This window comes from Chanodichthys erythropterus, chromosome 3 (genome assembly GCF_024489055.1).
Source record: "Chanodichthys erythropterus isolate Z2021 chromosome 3, ASM2448905v1, whole genome shotgun sequence".
Taxonomy (NCBI): domain Eukaryota; kingdom Metazoa; phylum Chordata; class Actinopteri; order Cypriniformes; family Xenocyprididae; genus Chanodichthys; species Chanodichthys erythropterus.
This window is the reverse complement of record NC_090223.1, coordinates 48,845,522-48,867,907: the sequence shown is the minus strand read 5'-3', so window position 1 is coordinate 48,867,907 and position 22,386 is coordinate 48,845,522. Positions and strand designations below refer to the sequence as shown.

General features: G+C 42.6%; 2 protein-coding genes across 6 annotated transcripts in view; one reads left to right on the top strand and one right to left on the bottom strand.

Moving 5' to 3' along the window:
- Nucleotides 1-3,837, bottom strand: part of sun1b (Sad1 and UNC84 domain containing 1b) — a 39,969-nt gene extending 36,132 nt beyond the window's left edge. For 2 of the 5 annotated variants that reach the window (XM_067382623.1, XM_067382624.1), the window contains exon 1: nucleotides 3-285. Coding sequence is in view for 1 of the 5 variants with exons in the window: in XM_067382624.1 (XP_067238725.1) it covers nucleotides 3-14 (12 nt within the window). In the remaining 4 variants the exon portion in view is untranslated. Of the gene's footprint in view, nucleotides 1-2; nucleotides 286-3,615 lie in introns of those variants that run through there. The other 3 variants (XM_067382628.1, XM_067382629.1, XM_067382631.1) reach the window with 3 other exon arrangements.
- A 9,437-nt stretch (nucleotides 3,838-13,274) lies between these two features.
- On the top strand, nucleotides 13,275-22,000 carry LOC137004735 (centriolar coiled-coil protein of 110 kDa). The gene is made up of 14 exons (XM_067365332.1): nucleotides 13,275-13,470; nucleotides 13,692-13,820; nucleotides 14,941-15,916; nucleotides 16,993-17,114; nucleotides 17,320-17,488; nucleotides 18,857-18,907; nucleotides 19,007-19,116; nucleotides 19,239-19,355; nucleotides 19,440-19,541; nucleotides 19,627-19,743; nucleotides 19,924-19,997; nucleotides 20,985-21,038; nucleotides 21,187-21,249; nucleotides 21,705-22,000. The coding sequence occupies exons 1-14, from the start codon at nucleotides 13,303-13,305 to the stop codon at nucleotides 21,775-21,777; spliced, it is 2,325 nt and encodes a 774-aa protein (XP_067221433.1). The 5' UTR covers nucleotides 13,275-13,302; the 3' UTR covers nucleotides 21,778-22,000.
- The last annotated feature ends 386 nt before the right edge of the window (nucleotides 22,001-22,386 follow it).

Here is a 22,386-nt window from a genome sequence, read left to right as displayed (position 1 = left end):
GCCCGTTTGACCATCAGTTTCTATAATCTCTTGTTGTTTTGAAGGTATTCCAGTTCAGAAATGACAATCCAGTTCAATGAAGCGCAAAACGTGTGGCGCATCTCGACGGGCATTTAAAACATAAAACAGAAATAATTATGTATCCAAACGCCGGATCATATAAATACCAAACACCGCGATCTTCGTGGGAATAGACAAAAGTTACGGGCTTGACTCACAATTACTACTAGGAAAATCCCAAAATGGCTTCCACAACAGAGTAAAGCCAGACGGATAAAGTCGCACAAACGTTCCTCCTATTTTCCAGGCTCAGCTGTCAATCAACGGCATACTTTGAATCTATTGGTGGAAAGACGAGAGTCACGCCTTCCGGCTGACGTCACAAAGCTTTGGATATAAGGATTCAGATGCGTAGAGCTGTCAACAGATTCACTTCAGCGTGCAACGACATACATAACAGCAGCTGTTGGAGTTCAAATAGACTGTAAATACACGGAAACTGAGCTTGTTGATAATATTTACGATTAAAGGGCAAATTTAATAATAATAATTAAAAAAAAAAATGAATCCGACTTTAATCACTTTCACAACATTGCGCTACTTTGTCTCACAAATCACTGTCATATGGCAAGCCGTTTTAACTTTTATTCATTCTCAGGATATGAATTCTTGATAACAACAATTCAACTCTTGATATCTGTAATGGTATTTTCACTAGTGAAATGTCACCATATGCCATTCAAATTCAACTGTTGATATCAAGAATTGATTTCTTACTAGTTGAGATTCCAATTTCACATATCAGAAATACAATTCTTACTAGTAAAAATAATAATTTTTGATATCAACAATTCATTTGGCACTAGTTGAAATGTCAGTTCTTGTTATCAACAATTGAATTGGCACTAGTAAAAATGTTCATTTTTGATATCTAAAATGTCTTTCTTAGTAACAATCACATTCATGATATCAGAAACTAACACTGTCACTAGAAAAAATATAATTGATAGCAAAAATTATGATTTTTTTCTAGTAATATCGTAATAACGCGCTACTGATGAGCCAGCCACAGAGGACTGCAAAAACTGTGATATTTGCATGTTTTTTTGAAGTATATTTTTTGAAAGGTTCTCGTTTTATTGCCTGGAAAATCCAGCATCACCGCTGTACCAGCGGATGAGTCTGGTCGGCCATTGAATCAATTCGATTTCTAGGGCGGAGCAAACAGGAAGCGGAGTAAACCAATCAGAGAAGGGCGGATATGACGTTAGCAAAGCGACAAGAGAGTCAACAGCGAAAAGTAAACAATTAATGTGTTTTTGGTCATTTAAAACTGAATTCACGGCTGAAACGGCTTTGTTGATATTGAAGGGACTTTTTGTTTGCGTCACTGAAATAAACTAATCTGATTGCACGGTACGGTTTGGAGCTGACTCGAGGCGCGACGGAGGGTGGACTGACCAGACTGATGTATCTTGTAGAAGATATATCATTCTGGACTTGCCAGGCAACTTGTTTTACACTTAATGCATGAAACTAAATATTCTAAATATTAAATAAGTTAATAATGATAGCATAATGTGTACCATGGTAATTTGTACAGAGGCTCTGTAGATGTGCACTAAACTAGCCTAAACAGACAGTGAATGTGAGAGAGATCGACTGAGCGTGTGCGATTACCTGCGTCTGTCCTTCAGGCTGAGACATATATTTGTGAAAAAAGGTTGTCGTGTCCAAGGATAGTGAAATTTTATCGACGTACTGGTCAGCTGAGCCTTACAAAGTGGTGCTCAAAGTTAAAATGATTTCAACACCTTGTTTCATTACATCTCTCTTTGAATGAATCAGCGTTTTGAACGTGCAGTTGAACTCTGCGTGTTGCAGACAGCCCGTCTACAACAGTTCTGCTTATACTCGTGAAATATCAGCAGAAAGTCTCTCGTTTAGTCAGATTTGAGGATTGGAACTAAATATTATACATATAACAATAGCCCTACGATCTTACTGTCATGTTTATGTTCTGTTATGTACACCCTTATTTATTTTGACATTCTCTTCTGTTCACTTCCTGTTTCAATGCTCCATTTAATTTTGTCATCGAATATGACCTTGTTATACACACGCATATATGACGGTAATACAACATATCGCACTATTGAGCAACTCAAACATACTGTAAGGGAAATCCCTTAACCGCGACAGCCCTAATTTTAGCCTATGGTGACATTTCTCTAGTGAAAATACAATTTTTACAAATTTTTTAATTTTTTAAAAGAATTAACGTTGTTACTTGTGGAAATTTAATTTCTGATATCAAGAAATGAATGGTTGAATATCAAGAATTCATATCCTGAGAATGAATAAAAGTCAAAACGGCTTGCCATACTGTCAAAATCATGCATTCATATTTGTCTATTATTAAGTTATAAAATATTAAAAATGCAATTTATAGAAAAATAACACAAATACACCTCTCTATTGAACATTTTCAAGTTTTAACTTTTAAATTGTTTTTTTTTGTTTTTTTTAAAGTTATCTCTTTATTTGCCACTGACTCACATATTGGACCAATTAATGAAATTAATTCATCCACTTTTCTTTACCAATCCACTCTGTGCCAAAGTTTAAAAGCAGCTATTACACAATTAATCTCCAAAACCGAAAAACTCAAGTCTTGCCATATTAAGCAAAGCATTTCCAAAAGCTGATTCAAAACAGCAATATAATGGATTTCTCCCTAGTTTTAACACACAATGTTTCTAAAAGCCTTAAACAGTCAGTCATTAGAAACTAACAATCTCTTTGCAAAACACAAACCCAAAAACCCACTGTACAGAAATTGCAAAAACACAATAGGCCAGGACAGACTGTTTATTGATCCCCAAAGACGAATTCAGATGAAAAACATTGCAGTTACAGTAGATTACTCAACAAATGTGGTCAAATTATTTCTCAGCGCCAAGAATTATTTTGAATATAGAGAAGATACACAACAACTGTAACCCATTAGTTTCTTAAAAACAAAATTGGGACTTATCCCAAACAATGTTTGTATATTTTGCAGTTGGCTCTCAGTCTACAAGTACAAACATTTACACAATTCAAAGGTCCAATATGACCTCTATAAAGCAAATATTTCGTGATAAGATTTATGGGTCTCTTGGCGATATTGCACGACTTCATTCAGCAATACTACGGAATACACTCACAAGGGAAAATACACGACGCAACAGCACCATCTTCTGGTCAGGTCGACAGCTGCCGCAGTGACAGCTAACATATTTGAAGACTGAATGTACATTCAGGGTGGAGTTACCGCCTTATAGTAGAATAGCTCATAATTCAAACTCACCTCTTCAAGGGAACAAAGGAGGATATTTTAAAAGGAAACACTGACATATAGTGCTGATATACACTAAATGAATCACTGAACTGCCCTTCAAATGAAGTAACGTTACAGTAGGATTCAAAGCTTTAAATACGTCTCTGTTCACTATTAATTAAAAGTATCAGATACATACATTAAAGGATACAAAAACAAGTCGTATAAACACGAGTCTTCACTTTCTGTTTTCTTTCTTCTCGAGGTAACGTTAGCTACTTCTGCAAACTCACCCAGGCGGCGGCGACAGTTGTCAAAGTCCACTGATTTGGAGGTGAGTCCTTCAAATACAAACGGTTAACTCATAATGAGCTTGGAAATCGACGACTCAGACGATTTCTGTGAGAACCGCTTTCAGTTACAGGTCGCTGTCTGTCTGTGAGTAAAACAAGAGTGAAGTTCAACAACGGCTCCGTGATGATGTCCATCCACAGACCAGTGAGTTTGAGCGGCGACTGGCGCGCGCAGCCACGCACGAGAGGGAAACCACGCCCACACCAACTGCAGCGCATGACAGCCAGGCATTACACTACTACTGGACAACAAAATACTCTTATGTATTTAATTACATGCTTTTATTTGTTTATTTATTTATTTATTTATTTATTACCTTTAACCTGGAATAATATCGGGAAGTATGGAATACGTGCTGCAGCAGCACCCCCTATTTTCACAGAATTGTAAATGCAGCGCAATTTATTTAAATTTTTTTTGTTCATTTACATTTATTGTTTTTAGCAATTATTAATTTGTAATAAACACTTTAAGTGGGCTATTTAAAAAAAGTGTTATTTATTATTATAGAATTATGTTTTTTTAAAACATACGCGCAGAGTGTGACGTCATATTGTGACCGTTGCAGTGGGCGCAGCAGTACGTACTAGAATAATTCCGCTCAGGGTTGTGTTCATTTTGATTTCCTGTCGCTTACATGCTATTTTATTGTATTTGACAGTGTAAACAACTCAATAACCCTTTTATTTAACCCTCTACTGCACACATGCTGATGGCACATGAAAAAAAATAAATAAAAAATTGCCCCCCAACCCCAAAATATTTTTTCGTTGCGACAATGCAACAGAATCATAAAGAAAATTATCATCAAAATCAAAAATTAAAAAAAAAAAAATTCAAGAAATCATTAAGTAAAAAGGGAAAAACACTTGAAAGACATTGATTTATTGAATTTGATAGGTCACGTGTGTATCATGTCATATAATGTACTAGGCTAATAAGATTTCACTCAAAAAGCAGTTCTTCTCTGCTGTAAATATGTTACAATTTTTGAATACCACTTTGGGTGTTCCTGCACACCCAGAACCCTGCATCTTCCCTTCTTATAACACATTATGGCCAATGTGAGGTATTGTCTAAAACCTCCTCGAAAAGTACCCCTTATCGCACAACATTGACCTGAGGCAACCAAAAGAAAAACTAAATTTCTGAACATGCAAAATAAAAAAAAAAACTTCATAAAACCTGACAAAAGTTCTTTACACCTTCATACACACACACACACACACACACACACACACACACACACACACACACACACACACACACACACACACACACACACACACACACACACACACACACACACACACACATATATTTTTATGTACAGTTCATGTCATTTTAAATAAGATTACTAAAGCAAATAATCTTGCCTTCTTCACACCATGTGCTCATGTGACCATGTGGTTCTGACACATATTTAAATGGTGCTTGATAGTGACTACCACACCTTACTGGACTGTTCTTTGGTACTTTCCCGAACTTTTTAATTGGTTGTTATCATTTAAAGAAAAATTTACTAAACATAGGGCTTAAGAAAACTTTCCGTTGCCTGAGGGCAACGCTGTGCTAGAGCAGTGTTTCCCAACCCTGTTCCTGGAGGAACACTAACAGTAGGCTACACATTTTCCTAATCTTCCTAATCAAACACACCTGATTCAACTCATCAGTTCGTTAGCAGAAACTCCAGAAATATATGGTTCAGATAAGGGAGACATTCAAAAGGTGTACTGTTGGTGTGCCTCCAGGAACAGGGTTGGGAAACACTGCTGTTGTAGAGAGTTAAAGGCTTAATTTTTGTCCCCTATAGTCCGTTGCATGATTGCAAGCAGTAAAAACAATCCCTCAGCTCAACCTAAAAGGTGAAAAAATACTATAGTTATTTATAGTGTTTTTGAACCATACTATAGTAAATTGTAGTATATATTATAGTATTTACAACGCTTTGTTAATGAACGCTGCTACAGCATACTGTAATATGAATTATAGTGAACTGATCAGTACTGTAAAAAATACTGTAGTATACTTTAGTTTTTACTGCAGTAAACTGTAGTGTATATTGTAGTGTAATATACCCTATAGATTAAAGAAAACTTAGTACAGTATTGGATAAAGAAATTTTTTATATATTACTATAGTTTTATTATCACAGCAACTAGAATTACCATAACACATTCATTCAAGTACTTTATGGTTCAGAAACACTGTAGTATTTACTAAAAATTACTATAGTATTTTTTCACCTGGGTTTAATTGTGAACTTTCCTTGTTTTGCCTTTAAAAATAATTTTAAGTAATAATATATACACCATAAAAAATACAGTAGCAACGTAAAAATAAATCTGTTAAATTTACGGTAAAATAACGTATTTTATTAACTGATATAATGTTAATTTACCAACCTAATGAAGTACTAATATCTGTTTTGTACCTTTATAATACACTGACAGTCACCAAGCACAGTGGTGATAAGAGTCACATGATGAATCAAAGTTCATCACAATCAGATTTTCCACAAGCTGAGGAGGACAATACTAATACTGTAAAACATTTCAGCTGGTTAAACTTAGAAATGTAAGTTCACCTGCTGCCTTAAAAATGTGAGTTAACTCAACTTGAAGATAAGCTTTGTTTCAACTCAAAAATAGTCAAGACAACGCATTACTTTAAGTTTAAATTTAAACTTAAAGTAATGCATTGTCTTGACTATTTGTGAGTTGAAACAAAGCTTATCTTCAAGTTGAGTTAACTTATGTTTAGTTGAGTTAACTCACATTTTTAAGGCAGCAGGTGAACTTACATTTCTAAGTTTAACCACCTGAAAATTTTTTACAGACAGTGTCATTCACACACACACAAAACACCATCATGGTAACATGCATGAAATTTTAAAAATGCAATAAACATTAATTTAACAACATTAGATGTAACATAAAACCCTAATGTACATAACTGATTAGAAAAAAATGAGAAAAACTAAGAAGAAACAGAGTTATTTCAACGAAAATATATCAAATGTTAAGTGTCACGCAGGGAATATCAATTTATGTTTTCACTGTAAATTTTACTATGAATTGTTATTTTTCACTTCCAAAAACTGTGAATTTAACGGTATTTTACCGTACCGATCTATTAGTTATTTACCGTATATAGTACAGAAACTTTCTGTTGTCACAGATCCCTTGTTCCCCTGGACTCCATTTCCCATGATCCTCCTGTTCTCCACACCTGCACTCACTTCCCTCGTCATCTCCCCATCATCACAGATCATCATCACCTGTACTCTCTCATCTGCACTGCCTTTATATTGGACTCACTCCCTTCACTCCTGGTCTGTCCTGAATGTTAGTTTGATGTGTTGATGTGTGTATCCTCGCTACTATTGTGAATAAACGCTCTACTTTGTGGATATCTGTTACCGACTCATCTCTACCACACCAGCACGTAACAGAAGGACAGACCCTAACCGCTGGATATCCACAAGCCAACAGATGGGGTTATTTCTGATTCCTGTGGCTCCAGCTCCCCCACAGCCTCTCACGCCGACATCAGCGGCTGACCAGCTCATCAGCATCTTCCAGGTGGGACGTTCGCTGGAGAGGTATGTGGAGGAGTTTGTTGAGTTGGCTTATTTGACAAACTGGTCGGATGCTCGGTTGATCGCCCTGTTTTTGGATGGACTGGACGAGGACACTATCCGTTTTGAAGAACCTGTCGATTATGTTTCCTTAACTGATGCTATAAATTTAGTTTTGTATTTAAATTGCTCCAATTTCTTGGTCCAAGAGGTTCAGGATATGTGTCCATCTCGTCCAGTTCCCCCCGAAACAGAGGTGGCCAGGCCAGTTTGTCAAGCTCCATCTTCCTCCACATACCCCTCCAGGGAATGTTTCCCCTGTGTCCTGCCGGGCCCACAAATCTCCTCTGGGCCCGGTACATCTAAAAGGAGGAAGAGGAAGAAGGGCGAGCGCTCTCCAGTCTCCTGCGAGCCAGTCTCTCCAGTCTCTCCAGAGCCCGCTCCAGTCTCTCCAGAGCCCGCTCCAGTCTCTCCAGAGCCCGCTCCTGTATCTCCAGAGCCCGCTCCTGTATCTCCGGAGCCCGCTCCTGTATCTCCGGAGCCCGCTCCTGTATCTCCGGAGCCCGCTCCTGTATCTCCGGAGCCCGCTCCTGTATCTCCGGAGCCCGCTCCTGTATCTCCGGAGCCCGCTCCTGTATCTCCGGAGCCCGCTCCTGTATCTCCGGAGCCCGCTCCAACCCTGTGCGAGCCGCCAGATCTGGACTGGCTTATTGACTTTTTTAACGAGCCCTCAGCTCCAGCCGCCGCCTACGAGCCCTCAGCTCCAGCCGCCGCCTACGAGCCCTCAGCTCCAGCCGCCGCCTACGAGCCCTCAGCTCCAGCCGCCGCCTCCGAGCCCTCCGCTCCAGCCGCCGCCTACGAGCCCTCAGCTCCAGCCGCCGCCTACGAGCCCTCAGCTCCAGCCGCCGCCTACGAGCCCTCAGCTCCAGCCGCCGCCTACGAGCCCTCAGCTCCAGCCGCCGCCTACGAGCCCTCAGCTCCAGCCGCCGCCTACGAGCCCTCAGCTCCAGCCGCCGCCTACGAGCCCTCAGCTCCAGCCGCCGCCTACGAGCCCTCAGCTCCAGCCGCCGCCTACGAGCCCTCAGCTCCAGCCGCCGCCTCCGAGCCCTCAGCTCCAGCCGCCGCCTACGAGCCCTCAGCTCCAGCCGCCGCCTCCGAGCCCTCAGCTCCAGCCGCCGCCTACGAGCCCTCAGCTCCAGCCGCCGCCTACGAGCCCTCAGCTCCAGCCGCCGCCTACGAGCCCTCAGCTCCAGCCGCCGCCTACGAGCCCTCAGCTCCAGCCGCCGCCTACGAGCCCTCAGCTCCAGCCGCCGCCTACGAGCCCTCAGCTCCAGCCGCCGCCTACGAGCCCTCAGCTCCAGCCGCCGCCTACGAGCCCTCAGCTCCAGCCGCCGCCTACGAGCCCTCAGCTCCAGCCGCCGCCTACGAGCCCTCAGCTCCAGCCGCCGCCTACGAGCCCTCAGCTCCAGCCGCCGCCTACGAGCCCTCAGCTCCAGCCGCCGCCTACGAGCCCTCAGCTCCAGCCGCCGCCTACGAGCCCTCAGCTCCAGCCGCCGCCTACGAGCCCTCAGCTCCAGCCGCCGCCTACGAGCCCTCAGCTCCAGCCGCCGCCTTCGAGCCCTCAGCTCCAGCCGCCGCCTACGAGCCCTCAGCTCCAGCCGCCGCCTACGAGCCCTCAGCTCCAGCCGCCGCCTACGAGCCCTCAGCTACAGACGCCGCCTACGAGCCCTCAGCTCCAGCCGCCGCCTACGAGCCCTCAGCTCCAGCCGCCGCCTACGAGCCCTCAGCTCCAGCCGCCGCCTACGAGCCCTCAGCTCCAGCCGCCGCCTACGAGCCCTCAGCTCCAGCCGCCGCCTACGTGCCCAGAGCACCAGCCGCCGCCTACGAGCCCTCAGCTCCAGCCGCCGCCTACGAGCCCTCAGCTCCAGCCGCCGCCTACGAGCCCTCAGCTCCAGCCGCCGCCTACGAGCCCTCAGCTCCAGCCGCCGCCTACGAGCCCTCAGCGCCAGCCGCCGCCTACGAGCCCTCAGCTCCAGCCGCCGCCTACGAGCCCTCAGCTCCAGCCGCCGCCTACGAGCCCTCAGCTCCAGCCGCCGCCTACGAGCCCTCAGCTCCAGCCGCCGCCTACGAGCCCTCAGCTCCAGCCGCCGCCTACGAGCCCTCAGCACCAGCAGCCGTCTACGAGCCCTCAGCGCCAGCCGCCGCCTACGACCCCTCAGCTCCAGCCGCCGCCTACGAGCCCTCAGCTCCAGCCGCCGCCTACGAGCCCTCAGCTCCAGCCGCCGCCTACGAGCCCTCAGCTCCAGCCGCCGCCTACGAGCCCTCAGCTCCAGCCGCCGCCTACGAGCCCTCAGCTCCAGCCGCCGCCTACGAGCCCTCAGCTCCAGCCGCGGCCTACGAGCCCTCAGCTCCAGCCGCCGCCTACGAGCCCTCAGCTCCAGCCGCCGCCTACGAGCCCTCAGCTCCAGCCGCCGCCTACGAGCCCTCAGCTCCAGCCGCCGCCTACGAGCCCTCAGCTCCAGCCGCCGCCTACGAGCCCTCAGCTCCAGCCGCCGCCTACGAGCCCTCAGCTCCAGCCGCCGCCTACGAGCCCTCAGCTCCAGCCGCCGCCTACGAGCCCTCAGCTCCAGCCGCCGCCTACGAGCCCTCAGCTCCAGCCGCCGCCTACGAGCCCTCAGCTCCAGCCGCCGCCTACGAGCCCTCAGCTCCAGCCGCCGCCTACGAGCCCTCAGCTCCAGCCGCCGCCTACGAGCCCTCAGCTCCAGCCGCCGCCTACGAGCCCTCAGCTCCAGCCGCCGCCTACGAGCCCTCAGCTCCAGCCGCCGCCTACGAGCCCTCAGCTCCAGCCGCCGCCTACGAGCCCTCAGCTCCAGCCGCCGCCTACGAGCCCTCAGCTCCAGCCGCCGCCTACGAGCCCTCAGCTCCAGCCGCCGCCTACGAGCCCTCAGCTCCAGCCGCCGCCTACGAGCCCTCAGCTCCAGCCGCCGCCTACGAGCCCTCAGCTCCAGCCGCCGCCTACGAGCCCTCAGCTCCAGCCGCCGCCGCCGAGCCCTCAGCTCCAGCCGCCGCCGCCGAGCCCTCAGCTCCAGCCGCCGCCGCCGAGCCCTCAGCTCCAGCCGCCGCCGCCGAGCCCTCAGCTCCAGCCGCCGCCGCCGAGCCCTCAGCTCCAGCCGCCCCCGCCGAGCCCTCACCTCCAGCCGCCGCCGCCGAGCCCTCAGCTCCAGCCGCCGCCGCCGAGCCCCCCGCTCCAGCCGCCGCCGCCGAGCCCTCAGCTCCAGCCGCCGCCTCCGAGCCCTCAGCTCCAGCCGCCGCCGCCGAGCCCTCAGCTCCAGCCGCCGCCGCCGAGCCCTCAGCTCCAGCCGCCGCCGCCGAGCCCTCAGCTCCAGCCGCCGCCGCCGAGCCCTCAGCTCCAGCCGCCGCCGCCGAGCCCTCAGCTCCAGCCGCCGCCGCCGAGCCCTCAGCTCCAGCCGCCGCCGCCGAGCCCTCAGCTCCAGCCGCCGCCGCCGAGCCCTCAGCTCCAGCCGCCGCCGCCGAGCCCTCAGCTCCAGCCGCCGCCGCCGAGCCCTCAGCTCCAGCCGCCGCCGCCGAGCCCTCAGCTCCAGCCGCCTCCGCCGAGCACTCAGCTCCAGCCGCCGCCGCCGAGCCCTCAGCTCCAGCCGCCGCCGCCGAGCCCTCAGCTCCAGCCGCCGCCGCCGAGCCCTCAGCTCCAGCCGCCGCCGCCGAGCCCTCAGCTCCAGCCGCCGCCGCCGAGCCCTCAGCTCCAGCCGCCGCCGCCGAGCCCTCAGCTCCAGCCGCCGCCGCCGAGCCCAGTTCTCCAGTCGCCGCCGCCGAGCCAAGTTCTCCAGTCGCCGCCGCCGAGCCCAGTTCTCCAGTCGCCGCCGCCGAGCCAAGTTCTCCAGTCGCCGCCGCCGAGCCAAGTTCTCCAGTCGCCGCCGCCGAGCCAAGTTCTCCAGTCTCCGCCGCCGAGCCAAGTTCTCCAGTCTCCGCCGCCGAGCCAAGTTCTCCAGTCTCCGCCGCCGAGCCAAGTTCTCCAGTCTCCGCCGCCAAACCAGCTCCATGCTCCTCCACCCACACATTGACTTTATTCCTTGGACTCCTCTATACGATCCTTAACCTCTCCAAGTATTTTTTGGGGGGGGGCCAAGTACCCGTGGGTGGGGGACATGCGGGCGCCACACATGTGGGTGGGCCTCTGAAGTGGCCTGCCAAGGCTCCTGACCCGCCGTGGCCTGCCAAGGCTCCTGACCCGCCGTGGCCTGCCAAGGCTCCTGACCCGCCGTGGCCTGCCAAGGCTCCTGACCCGCCGTGGCCTGCCAAGGCTCCTGACCCGCCGTGGCCTGCCAAGGCTCCTGACCCGCCGTGGCCTGCCAAGGCTCCTGACCCGCCGTGGCCTGCCAAGGCTCCTGACCCGCCGTGGCCTGCCAAGGCTCCTGACCCGCCGTGGCCTGCCAAGGCTCCTGACCCGCCGTGGCCTGCCAAGGCTCCTGACCCGCCATGGCTCATGGATCCGCCCTGGAGACCTCCACTCCAGTCCACTCATCCCCCGGCACCTGCATGAGGTCTCCAGGGCGCCCGCCCCCCCCTCCCGGTTATTCTATTTACGGCGCGAGGACGCGCCTACCGGGAGGGGGAGGTACTGTCACAGATCCCTTGTTCCCCTGGACTCCATTTCCCATGATCCTCCTGTTCTCCACACCTGCACTCACTTCCCTCGTCATCTCCCCATCATCACAGATCATCATCACCTGTACTCTCTCATCTGCACTGCCTTTATATTGGACTCACTCCCTTCACTCCTGGTCTGTCCTGAATGTTAGTTTGATGTGTTGATGTGTGTATCCTCGCTACTATTGTGAATAAACGCTCTACTTTGTGGATATCTGTTACCGACTCATCTCTACCACACCAGCACGTAACATCTGTAAACCAATTGACAGTTTTTCACCGCAGCATTTTTACAGTCTTTTACTGTTAATATCACGGTCATTTTTTACAGTGTAGGCTAATAATATATAATAATAATAATAAAATAATAATAATATAATAAGTAATATATAATATGTTCATTAAACAAACAAACAAACAAACAAACAAGTAAATTTAATTAATAAATAATATGCGATTTTTTTTCTTTTTACATACTAAATAATTTTAAAAAATACTGTGCAGTTATCTTTTTCCCCAGTTTCCTCAGAAATGACGGCAGTAATTACAGAAATAACATTTTTGATACATGTGGCTGACATCTTACAGGTACAGCTCATTTATTCATTTATTTTAGGCTAATTATAAATTATAATTAAAACATAGGCCTGTTTGCTGAAGCATGTCATTTTCCATGGACCAGATTAAGAGTAAAGTGAATGTATATATATATATATATAGGGGTACTGCAGTAAAAGATAATGTGTAAATCTTATAAATGTATCTGGAGTGAAAGAATCTCCCGTGATTTTTGGCGCAGATGACGGAGAGTGAACGGGGCGGTGCTGATGAAGAGCACACAGACCGGCTGAATGACAGACACAGAGCTTTAGGGTATGTTATATTCATCTTCTGCCGACATATAGTGCCTATACGCCACGAGTAAACTAGATTACTAGCTTCGTTATCATTCACAGCGTAATTACGGACAAAACAGGAAACCATTTGCGCGATTTGCATCTGTACGTCCAGTATAAACATCAGCACGGCGACTGCATACAGTGTTACAGTCACATCTGTGGCAGAGGAAAGCCTTTTGATGACACACTTTATTTAATTTCTGTTGTTTATTCAAACAGAAGCTCGAGACCGCATTGCGATATAATAAAGGTAGGTGCTGATGCTGAGACTTTAACATCTGTGCTTGGTTAATCTGTGAGCAAACATACATGTTTGAAAAGAGCAGTGGAATGCGGAGCCATTTATTTCTCTGAATAGACTGAATCAAAAACCCTGCATGTGACTGCTGACTGCTCAATCTGACCCAATACAACCGAGCAGAACGACAATGTGATTGTATTTTATATCAAATAACACTCTAAGGTGGTTTACATCTCAGTATATGGACTGCTGCAGAGAAAACATGGACAGTTATGAGGGATTCTGCGCACGCATACTGTCCACACTGCAGTCGGAAATGATGCATGAGAAGAGCTGCAGTACCGCACCTGCGCGAGGGGTGGCGCTCCCTCTCATCTGCTTTCATGGCAGGCCAGTTCTGTCTCCTGTTGTGAGTACAAACTACATGTGATATTCAGATGTTATAGTCCCATAAAGTGCAATATATAGCCTATGTTATGGCAAGATTTCAAGACTTAGCACAAAATATGATAAAAAAAAAACATTAATAACAGTAATAATTATAACTTTTAAATTTGGTTTACACATTCAAAAAACATTGTCTAATTATTGTTCGTGTTGTTTGAACGTTTTTGCATACTGTGTTTCCAGCTAAGTGAGAAACAAAGAATGGAGATGGTTGAATACAGGAAAAGAGCGTCACAAATGGAGGCAGAGAGACAGATTCATTGTAATAATAACCTCCTCAATCAGATTCAGGCCATTATTTGGACCAATAAGGTAAGAAAATAAGTGTTTTTTTCGATTAAAGGCATTTTTATGTTCCAGGGTCTTATTTATTTGTATTAAAATGAATAGATTTCGACTATAATAGATTTCATATTTTTTGATATACAAAGGCCACCACATTATGGTAAACGTTTTACCGTTTTAACGTTTTGACGTTTTTTTTTATTTTTTTATTATTATTTTAATATTTAAAAATAAATCTTAATTATGTCAGATAACACTTAAGAAAAATATGGTCAGGTCAAAGTGTCTGAATAATTTTTGGTTCCAAATTTTTATCAGTTTTACTGGTAGTCCACTGTATGAAGAATTTTTGGGTATAATATGTCACAGTTTACTTTATTTTGCTATCCTCACTTACATAAATGAACTATAGTGTCCTGCACCCACTGGTAAAAATATATCAAAAATATAAAAAATGTCTGAATAATTTTGGTCTGACTGTGTATATATATATATATAAATTTGGGATCGATAAAATAAGTTTTTAAAATAAGTCTCTTCTGCTCACCATGGCTGCATTTATTTGATGAAACACACACACACACACACACACACACACACACACACACACACACACACACACACACACACACACACACACACACACACACACACACACACACACACACACACACACAAACAGTAATATTGTGAAATATTCTCACAATTTTAAATAACTGTTTTCTATGTGAATATATTTTAAATGTAATTTATGAAAACGTTCCTGTTATCAAAGCTGAATCAGTGACACATGATCCTTCAGAAATCAATCTAATATGATGATTTGATTCTCAATAAATATTTTTGATTATTGTCAATGTTGAAAACAGTTGTGTATTCATTTTCCTTTGATTAATAGAAAGTTCAAAAGAAAAGCATTTATTTAAAGTAGAATCTTTTATAACATTATCACTACTGTTCAAAAGTTTGGGGTCAGTAAAAAAAAATTTAGGGGGTAAAGAAATTAAATATTCAGCAAGGATGCATTAAATTGATAAAAAAGTGACAGTACAGACATTTATAATGTTAAAAAAGATTCTATTATTGTATATATACACAAAATAATTAACTGAGAATTTACTTTTATCTATATCTTCTTGCATTATAGGCACCAAAAATATTGGACGTGCCAAAGCCTTCAGAGAAGTGCTTGTCTCCTTCTCCAAAACCAGACTGCAGGAATGGTTTTACTGATACTGCACCTCTTACACCTGCTGGGGTCACAGAGCCTTATATTTTGTCTAGTAAAACAGCAGTGACACCGTCAGCTGAGCTGAGAGGAAAAGCCAAGGAGGAAAAACAAATGCCAGAGGAAACTGAAACGGAAGGAGTTTGTCTGCAGAACCTACTGAAGAAATCACGTGAATTTATTGAAAAAGAACAAGGTAAACAGGGGTCAAAGATCATCGGCACCAAAATCACGTTTGATAAAGAAAACGGCAGTTCTTTAGATGCGACTGTCTCTGGTTTACCCTGTTATATTCCCTCACCTAATCAGACCTCTCCAAGTAACCTAATAAGTCCAGAATCCGGTCCAAATGGCAGTTTAAGTGCCAGACCCCACCGCGGGCGTCCTCGTCCCATTTCTGCTGGCAGCATCTTCTTCTCTTTCCCCGACAACCCCAACCAACCAAACATTACAGCCAATGCAAGGCCACAGGAAGTAAAAACAATTGCGACGCAGGAGAGGAAGCTACTCGGAGTGGAAAATGTGAGTATGAGTCGATATGATGACCACTTGAACGAGACTGTCGGAAAATTAGAAACATCTCCGGTGGATCCTGAGCTCACAAGCCCTCTGTTCCGAAGGAGATGCCACACATTAGATAGCCATCTGTCTTCCCACGATCAGAGTCCGCTCATAGACAGGAGCCAGGAGAGAATGCCTCGGTTTATGGCCGGGGTCACTGCGAGAACGCCCACTCGACTGTCTCCTCCGTCACCAATGAACAAGACTTTCACGCGGGAGAGTCCCACAGCAGCATATCTGGGCTCTGGAATCACCCCAGACTCTCCTTCTCATGCTAAACTACCATTTGAGGGAAACAGTGTCATCAGCACAGCGTTGAAAGAAAGGAGAGCAGGTATGAACAGAACAAATGAGTGAAAAGACAAAGGTTCAAATTGAGAACATATGAGAACATTTTTAAGTTCCTCAAGGAACATTGAATTCTCTGGTCTAGTTCCTATAAAAATCATCATGTGCTGGTGTATTAAAGCAGGGGTTTTCAAACTTTTTAATGCCATGGATCCCCAAATATGATGATTTTCTTGCGGAGGCCACCTTCCTAAAATATAAAGGCTATTACATTATATATTTTATCATTTATTATTTATAGTTATTTATACTATGAGAAAAACAGTGATATTACAAAAATAACATGTTGTTAAAAATGTAAATAATCAGAATTTATAGGTTCATTGTACTGAAGCAAAAACAATGATTAAAATACAGTATATATGGAAGTGCTGTCAAACGATTAATCAAATCCAGCATAAAAATTTGTTTACATAATATATGTGTGTGTGCTGTGTATATTTATTATGTATATATGTAACAAAAATATTATATATATATATAATATAGTCAAACCAAAATTTATTCAGACACCTTGAACATTTCATTCATTAATACAGTTTATTCACTATATGTATATATATAATATGTCACAGTTTACTTTATTTTGCTATCCTCACTTACATAAATGAACTATAGTGTCCTGCACCCACTGGTAAAAATATATAAAAAATATCAAAAACGTCTGAATAATTTTTGGTTTGACTGTACATGTAAATGTTTCTTAAATATACACATGTATGTGTGTGCATTTATATACATAATAAATATACACATATATTATGTAAACATGGATGTGAATTTGATTAATTGTGATTAATCATTTGACAGCAGGACATTTAATATATACAACGTAATATAACAATATAACTCCACTATATATACATTATATAAACAAACCTTTATGCAAGATGTTATTACTCGAGGTTTCCAGTGTATGCAGCCACAAAATGTTCATGATATGAAGAGTTACTCAATGGTCCTTCAAAGAACCATTGAAGAACGTTCATTTGAGAATAAAGACGAGATTTTCAGCTTTCTTTGATTATAGTATCCTCTCAGTTGTGTATGCCTGTGTTGAAGATGAGATGCAATGGCAAGTCCACGCTCTAGAGGACATGCAGAGGTCTCTGGAGGAGGATTATGCTTTCAGGATATCGTGTCTGGTGGCAGAGCAAGAGAGAGAACAACGGCTTCACAGTCAGGTCAGCCATATACATATATACAAATGGGCTCTGTTCCAAACCTTTATGATTTGCCACATGTTTACTAGGCATCCTTATAAGTTACAGTTACATTCAACTTCAACATTTTCCTGAACTGCAGCATCCTGCACCCTTTAATATGCATCACTGTGTGTATTGTATATATTCTGACTTTAGTCACTGCACCTGTCTGTCCCTAATTCAGGAGTTGGAGGAGCGGGTCTGGAGACTGAGGGGTCAGGGTGGTCTGAGTCCTGTAGCAGGCGAGGACGGGTGTGAATTAAGGGCAGCTGGTGAACGTTACCCTATACTGAGCCCCATGTGCCCTTTAAGCCCTGGAGAAAGATCACCAAGACACCCTGTGTCAGTCATTGGTATGTCACCCATGGCTTTACAATGAAAACACATCAATTATTTAGCTAAATGTCTAATTTATCATCACTGTGTTTTTATATATATATATATATATATATATATATATATATATATATATATATATATATATATATATATATATATATATATATATATATATATATATGTGTGTGTGTATATGTATGAAATAAAATAAATATATTTGAAACTAAAAAAATGATTTACAGCTATATAGAAAAAACAACAAAAAGTAATAAAAATGACAAAATAACAATACAATTTATTAAAACTGATATTGAAAATATAAAAATAAAAGCTAATTCACAATATTAATAATAAGTATTATAATAGTATATGGGTCAATGATGTGATGGGTAATTGTTTTGTCCAAAGGCCATAATAATATTAAAAAACAAAGATATGTCATCCAAAGTATGTAAGGTAGTACAACTAGATCTCTTTTATTGAATCCAAAAGGTTTTAATTATATTTTTCTAAATATAAAGGTATTTTAAAGATTTTGAAGTGTCAAAAGCGAATTTGGTTTAACCGTCCAAAGGCCAATACAGCCATTTCATTTGTAATTAAAACATCTTAAAATGTAATAAATGTATATATTTTTTATTCTGGCATGATTGTATAACATCATATATTAACAAAATAGTGCAAAATAGTATTAAAATTATGTGTAGAAGTCGTTGCTTTGTTATGAGAAACAATGTCTGGAAAAATGAATTTCATTGATGTCATTTTGAGTAACCAATATAAAGAGACCATCTTGGATCAAGTCATGCGGTCAATATCATGCGACAGGATGTGACATCATTCAGACACTTGCACAGGATCACATGGTCATGAAGCAAAGTAGCTAACTCTTTTAACTATTAAAAAAATTCATGTTTTCTCTCGCTCATACGGATGTCCCGAAACATCAGGTCATTCGGTACAAACCCTATAAAACATGGAAAATGCTGTAATATTTTAAAAACTTGTACTAAATAAAAAATGTTTGATTGTCATTTTGCTAGCTAGCAAGATATCAGCCTGTTAGCATTGTTTGAAAATATTGTCATTCGGTTTAACCAAAAGTGTCATTCGGTAAAACCGACAAATTTTGTCCATCTTGTAAAAAATGACAAAAGCAGTGTTAATTGATTATAAAAAACACATAATCTCATTGCTAACACTTAATAAAAATTAATCATATCTCCATTATGTTTTTTTTCACACTTAAAAAACTTATTCATCAATGACCCATTTGAATAATGCTAAAAAACACTGATTCAAAACTTTCAATTGACTACATTTAGAATGCTTTTAGTTCTTTTTAGAGCGTGGGAATATAAACATCTTTGTGTGTTTCACAGAAGAAATAAAATCATATTTAGAACAACATGATGAAATGATGTCATTTTGGGGTAAACCCTTTAACCATTAATTTGCTACAAAATCAAAAGAATATAGTACACATTTACTATGGTATATATTAATATCTGTTTGTGTTCTTATTTTTTTAGGCTTTCCTCCAACCAGTTTAGATGTGGCATCACCCTCTATACAGGCCTCTATTTATATGAGAGGCCTAAATCATCACAGCACAGGAAAGAGCAGAAACAGGCTGAGCCAGGTTGATTTTGCAACTTCAAAATTGGTCCCTGCAGAGTAAAATAAACTTCAATAAATGTTATGAGAAAAAGTCAAATTTTATTGGACTCTCACGGTTTATAAACTGGCCCTTGCTCCATGTAGGTTGTAACAGCGGAGCAGCAGAGGGCGCTGTGTCGCCTCACTGCCATCGTGAAGGGCTTCCTGACCAGACAACTGCTGAGAACGGAGAAAGTCAAACACCTGCGTCAAACTGTTCAAGTGAGAATGCACAATATAATGTTCATAGACTTGCTAATAAAGGCCTTATTGTATGATCATCTCTCTACATGTGTCTCTCTTCAGGACACGCAAGAATTTATTTGTTCATTCAGCAGTAATGCTCCTCAAAGAAATGACCAACTGTCAGAGCAAGATCTCTCTCTGCAAGAGCGTGTCAGAGCTCAGGTCCCACATTTGTGATGGTAAGATAAGAAAGATGTATACAGCATCAGATCTGGCGCTAAATGTTTTTTGTATGTTTCTTTTCCAGTTACGTGCAGCCTTGTTTGACATTCATGATATCTTCTTCACAATGACACTAGAGGAGCGTTTGTCTCTGCTACATCAAGACCGAGATCTACGCAGCGAGAGAAAACTCAGAGAGATGGTAACAATCAACGCATCTTCATTGGTTTATTTCCTTTTTGTTTTAGCTTGAGAAGGTTTTGTTTAATGTTGATCCTTGGCAACTATTTTCTGCTGTTTTGTAAAGAACAAACTCATTTCCATATGAATGTACAGCAGTGCAGAAAGTGTTTCCTCAAATACTGTTTTATTTGGCATACAGGAAAAAGCAAAAATCCCCAAGGATAAGGTGATTTTGTCTGCTGCAACCCAGAAATCTCTTGATAGAAAGAAAAGGTGAGTTTTATTTGACAAGCAGTTGGTCCAAAATTAATACTTCAAGTGCCAAATGCCACATTTTTTATGGTTGTAACCAGAACCTAATGTTGTGACACATTTTTGCCGTATGGCCCAATAAACAAAAATATAAGGAACAAAACCACGTCATGAAGTCATGATATATTTTGAAAGCTCTTGTTTTACTGAAGCTTTTTGTAAATATATGGTTTATAAATGTATTTTTACATACAATATAATTCCATCTTACTAAATATCTATTACTATATCTTACTAATATTTTACAATATATTATATATAGAAATGTATATATATTTAAGCAACAAGGTACATGTGCTGTATCATGAATAAGTCACGGCTGAAGGGCGTTGCAACCCCTTCAACTGTGACTTATTCACAATACAGCACTAGCCTTTTGTACCGTATTGCTTTTATAAAACGGTTACCACACAATACAAATATTAAAGCCAAAAATATGTATCAATACAACTTTCATGAAGTAAACTTTCAATAAAAGCCTTCCTTCCGCTGGGAAAAATAGCCCCTTACCGTGAAAAGCAACAGAAGTTACATTATTACGCCATTAGATGGCAGCAAAGACTGTCTTTATGAACGTGTCAGTCAGTAGAAGACTTTTACATTGAAAAGACTGAATTATTGTGAACACAGAACAAAACGCAACTGACAAAAGCTTTGACTAGCGACTGTCAGTCATGGGAAAACCCCTTAACTGTTAAAAGGACAAGATATTGCAGCGGACATTTAAACAGACACTAGATTTTAGCCTCCTTGTTAGAGCGTCCGACTCTCATGTGGACGGGCCCGGGTTCATGTCCCGCTTGGAGCGGGCAGGTGCAAACTGGAGGGGCTACTGTATATATATTAAAAGAAAAGATGCAAAATAGTATATAAAGTACTATTTATTTAACTATACTAAAATGCCATTTATTCACTCACTGATCTGCTCTTAAATGTTGTCATCATTAGAGTTGGTGAATCTCCAGGTCAGACCAGACGAGCTCAGAAAACCCCTACAAAAAGGTGAACACAAAAGCACTCCAAGAGACACAAAATCAAAGAGGGAAAACAGACACTTTACACATTTATTATTCACTCTTCACCATATATTTCTGATAGTTGCTTTCAAACTTCAAACTCAATCTTCCTGTTCCTGTGTGTTGTGTTTTAGGATCCTGCAGCCCAGTCAGGGCCAGAACGCTCCGGTTTCAGGCCAGCAGCTCCTGCGCCGTGGGTCAGTTCTCCACCTTTTGCTTCCTTTGATCACGCAATCTCCCATTCCTGCCATTTCCATTTTCTTTTACTCTGTCGTTGATGGAATTTGAAATTCAATTCAGTCTTTGCTGGACACTTACAGTACTGGAAATGCCACGAAGCCTCTGCCAGAAGAGTCACCTGACATTTAAAATTGGCTGCATTTATTTGTAAATGCATTTGGCAGGATCTCATGTAGTCATTTAGTCAACTGAAGTGTGATCAAAATATCACTGTATTATATTACTCTGCATAAAAGTAACCTTAAAACAAACCCAATATATTTTATGGAAGGCACTAAATATTTGCAAAATGACATTTCAAACTAATTGAGTTCACATTGAATGAAATACTTTGAATGTTCAAATATAATAAATCAACATTAGATAATATTGTAATAGAAAACATACAAAACCAATGTTTTACGTGTTTCAGGAGTTATAAGAAGACTCCAGAGGAGAGAGTCCAGCATTCGGAGAGGCTGAAGAAACAGCATTCACTGGGTTGATCTCACCTGTCTGACATTCAGTTATGAACTGGACATGAAAAATAATATTAATCATAGAGATACTTCTGAAGATACTCCCCTGCTTTCCATCGCATTGAATTGTGATTAGTTAGTGTCATTGATATCTAGTTCTTCCCATTATTCTACAACATACTACATTTGTGAATTTAGAATCCATATTATTATTCCATAAATTATTTAGAGGTTCATCCAGGATACATAAATTAAATGGCTAAATTACCCTTGTATTAATTATTAAATTCTGTACTTTGAGATTCCTTTTGGGATTTTCCAAACAATAGAAGCCTGCATTGATGAAGAGAAAATGCTTCTTATAATATATTAATAATAATATTAATATATATTCAAACGTGTCAATAATACTGACACCGTATCAAGTAGTAGAACCAGAACAAGACATTGTTCTCCAGAAATTAATGTATTTGACCAGCTAGCACTAAAATTAATTTGTACTTTTAGAACTAATGTGCTTTAACCATAATACTTCAATTTACTACTTAAATATGACAGTAATATCAATTGTTTATGACTGTTTATGTATTAGCTCTTGACTTTTATGCTCAAGAAGTACTCAACACATCTGCTAAA

Bases quoted from the DNA above. Each gene is read 5' to 3' on its own strand.
- LOC137004735 (XM_067365332.1), top strand. From the start codon at position 13,303: ATGGACTGCTGCAGAGAAAACATGGACAGTTATGAGGGATTCTGCGCA. The intron at 18,908-19,006 runs GTAAACCCTTTA...TTATTTTTTTAG, and splicing joins TGAAATGATGTCATTTTGGG to GCTTTCCTCCAACCAGTTTA. The intron at 19,542-19,626 runs GTCCCACATTTG...TTTCTTTTCCAG, and splicing joins AAGAGCGTGTCAGAGCTCAG to TTACGTGCAGCCTTGTTTGA.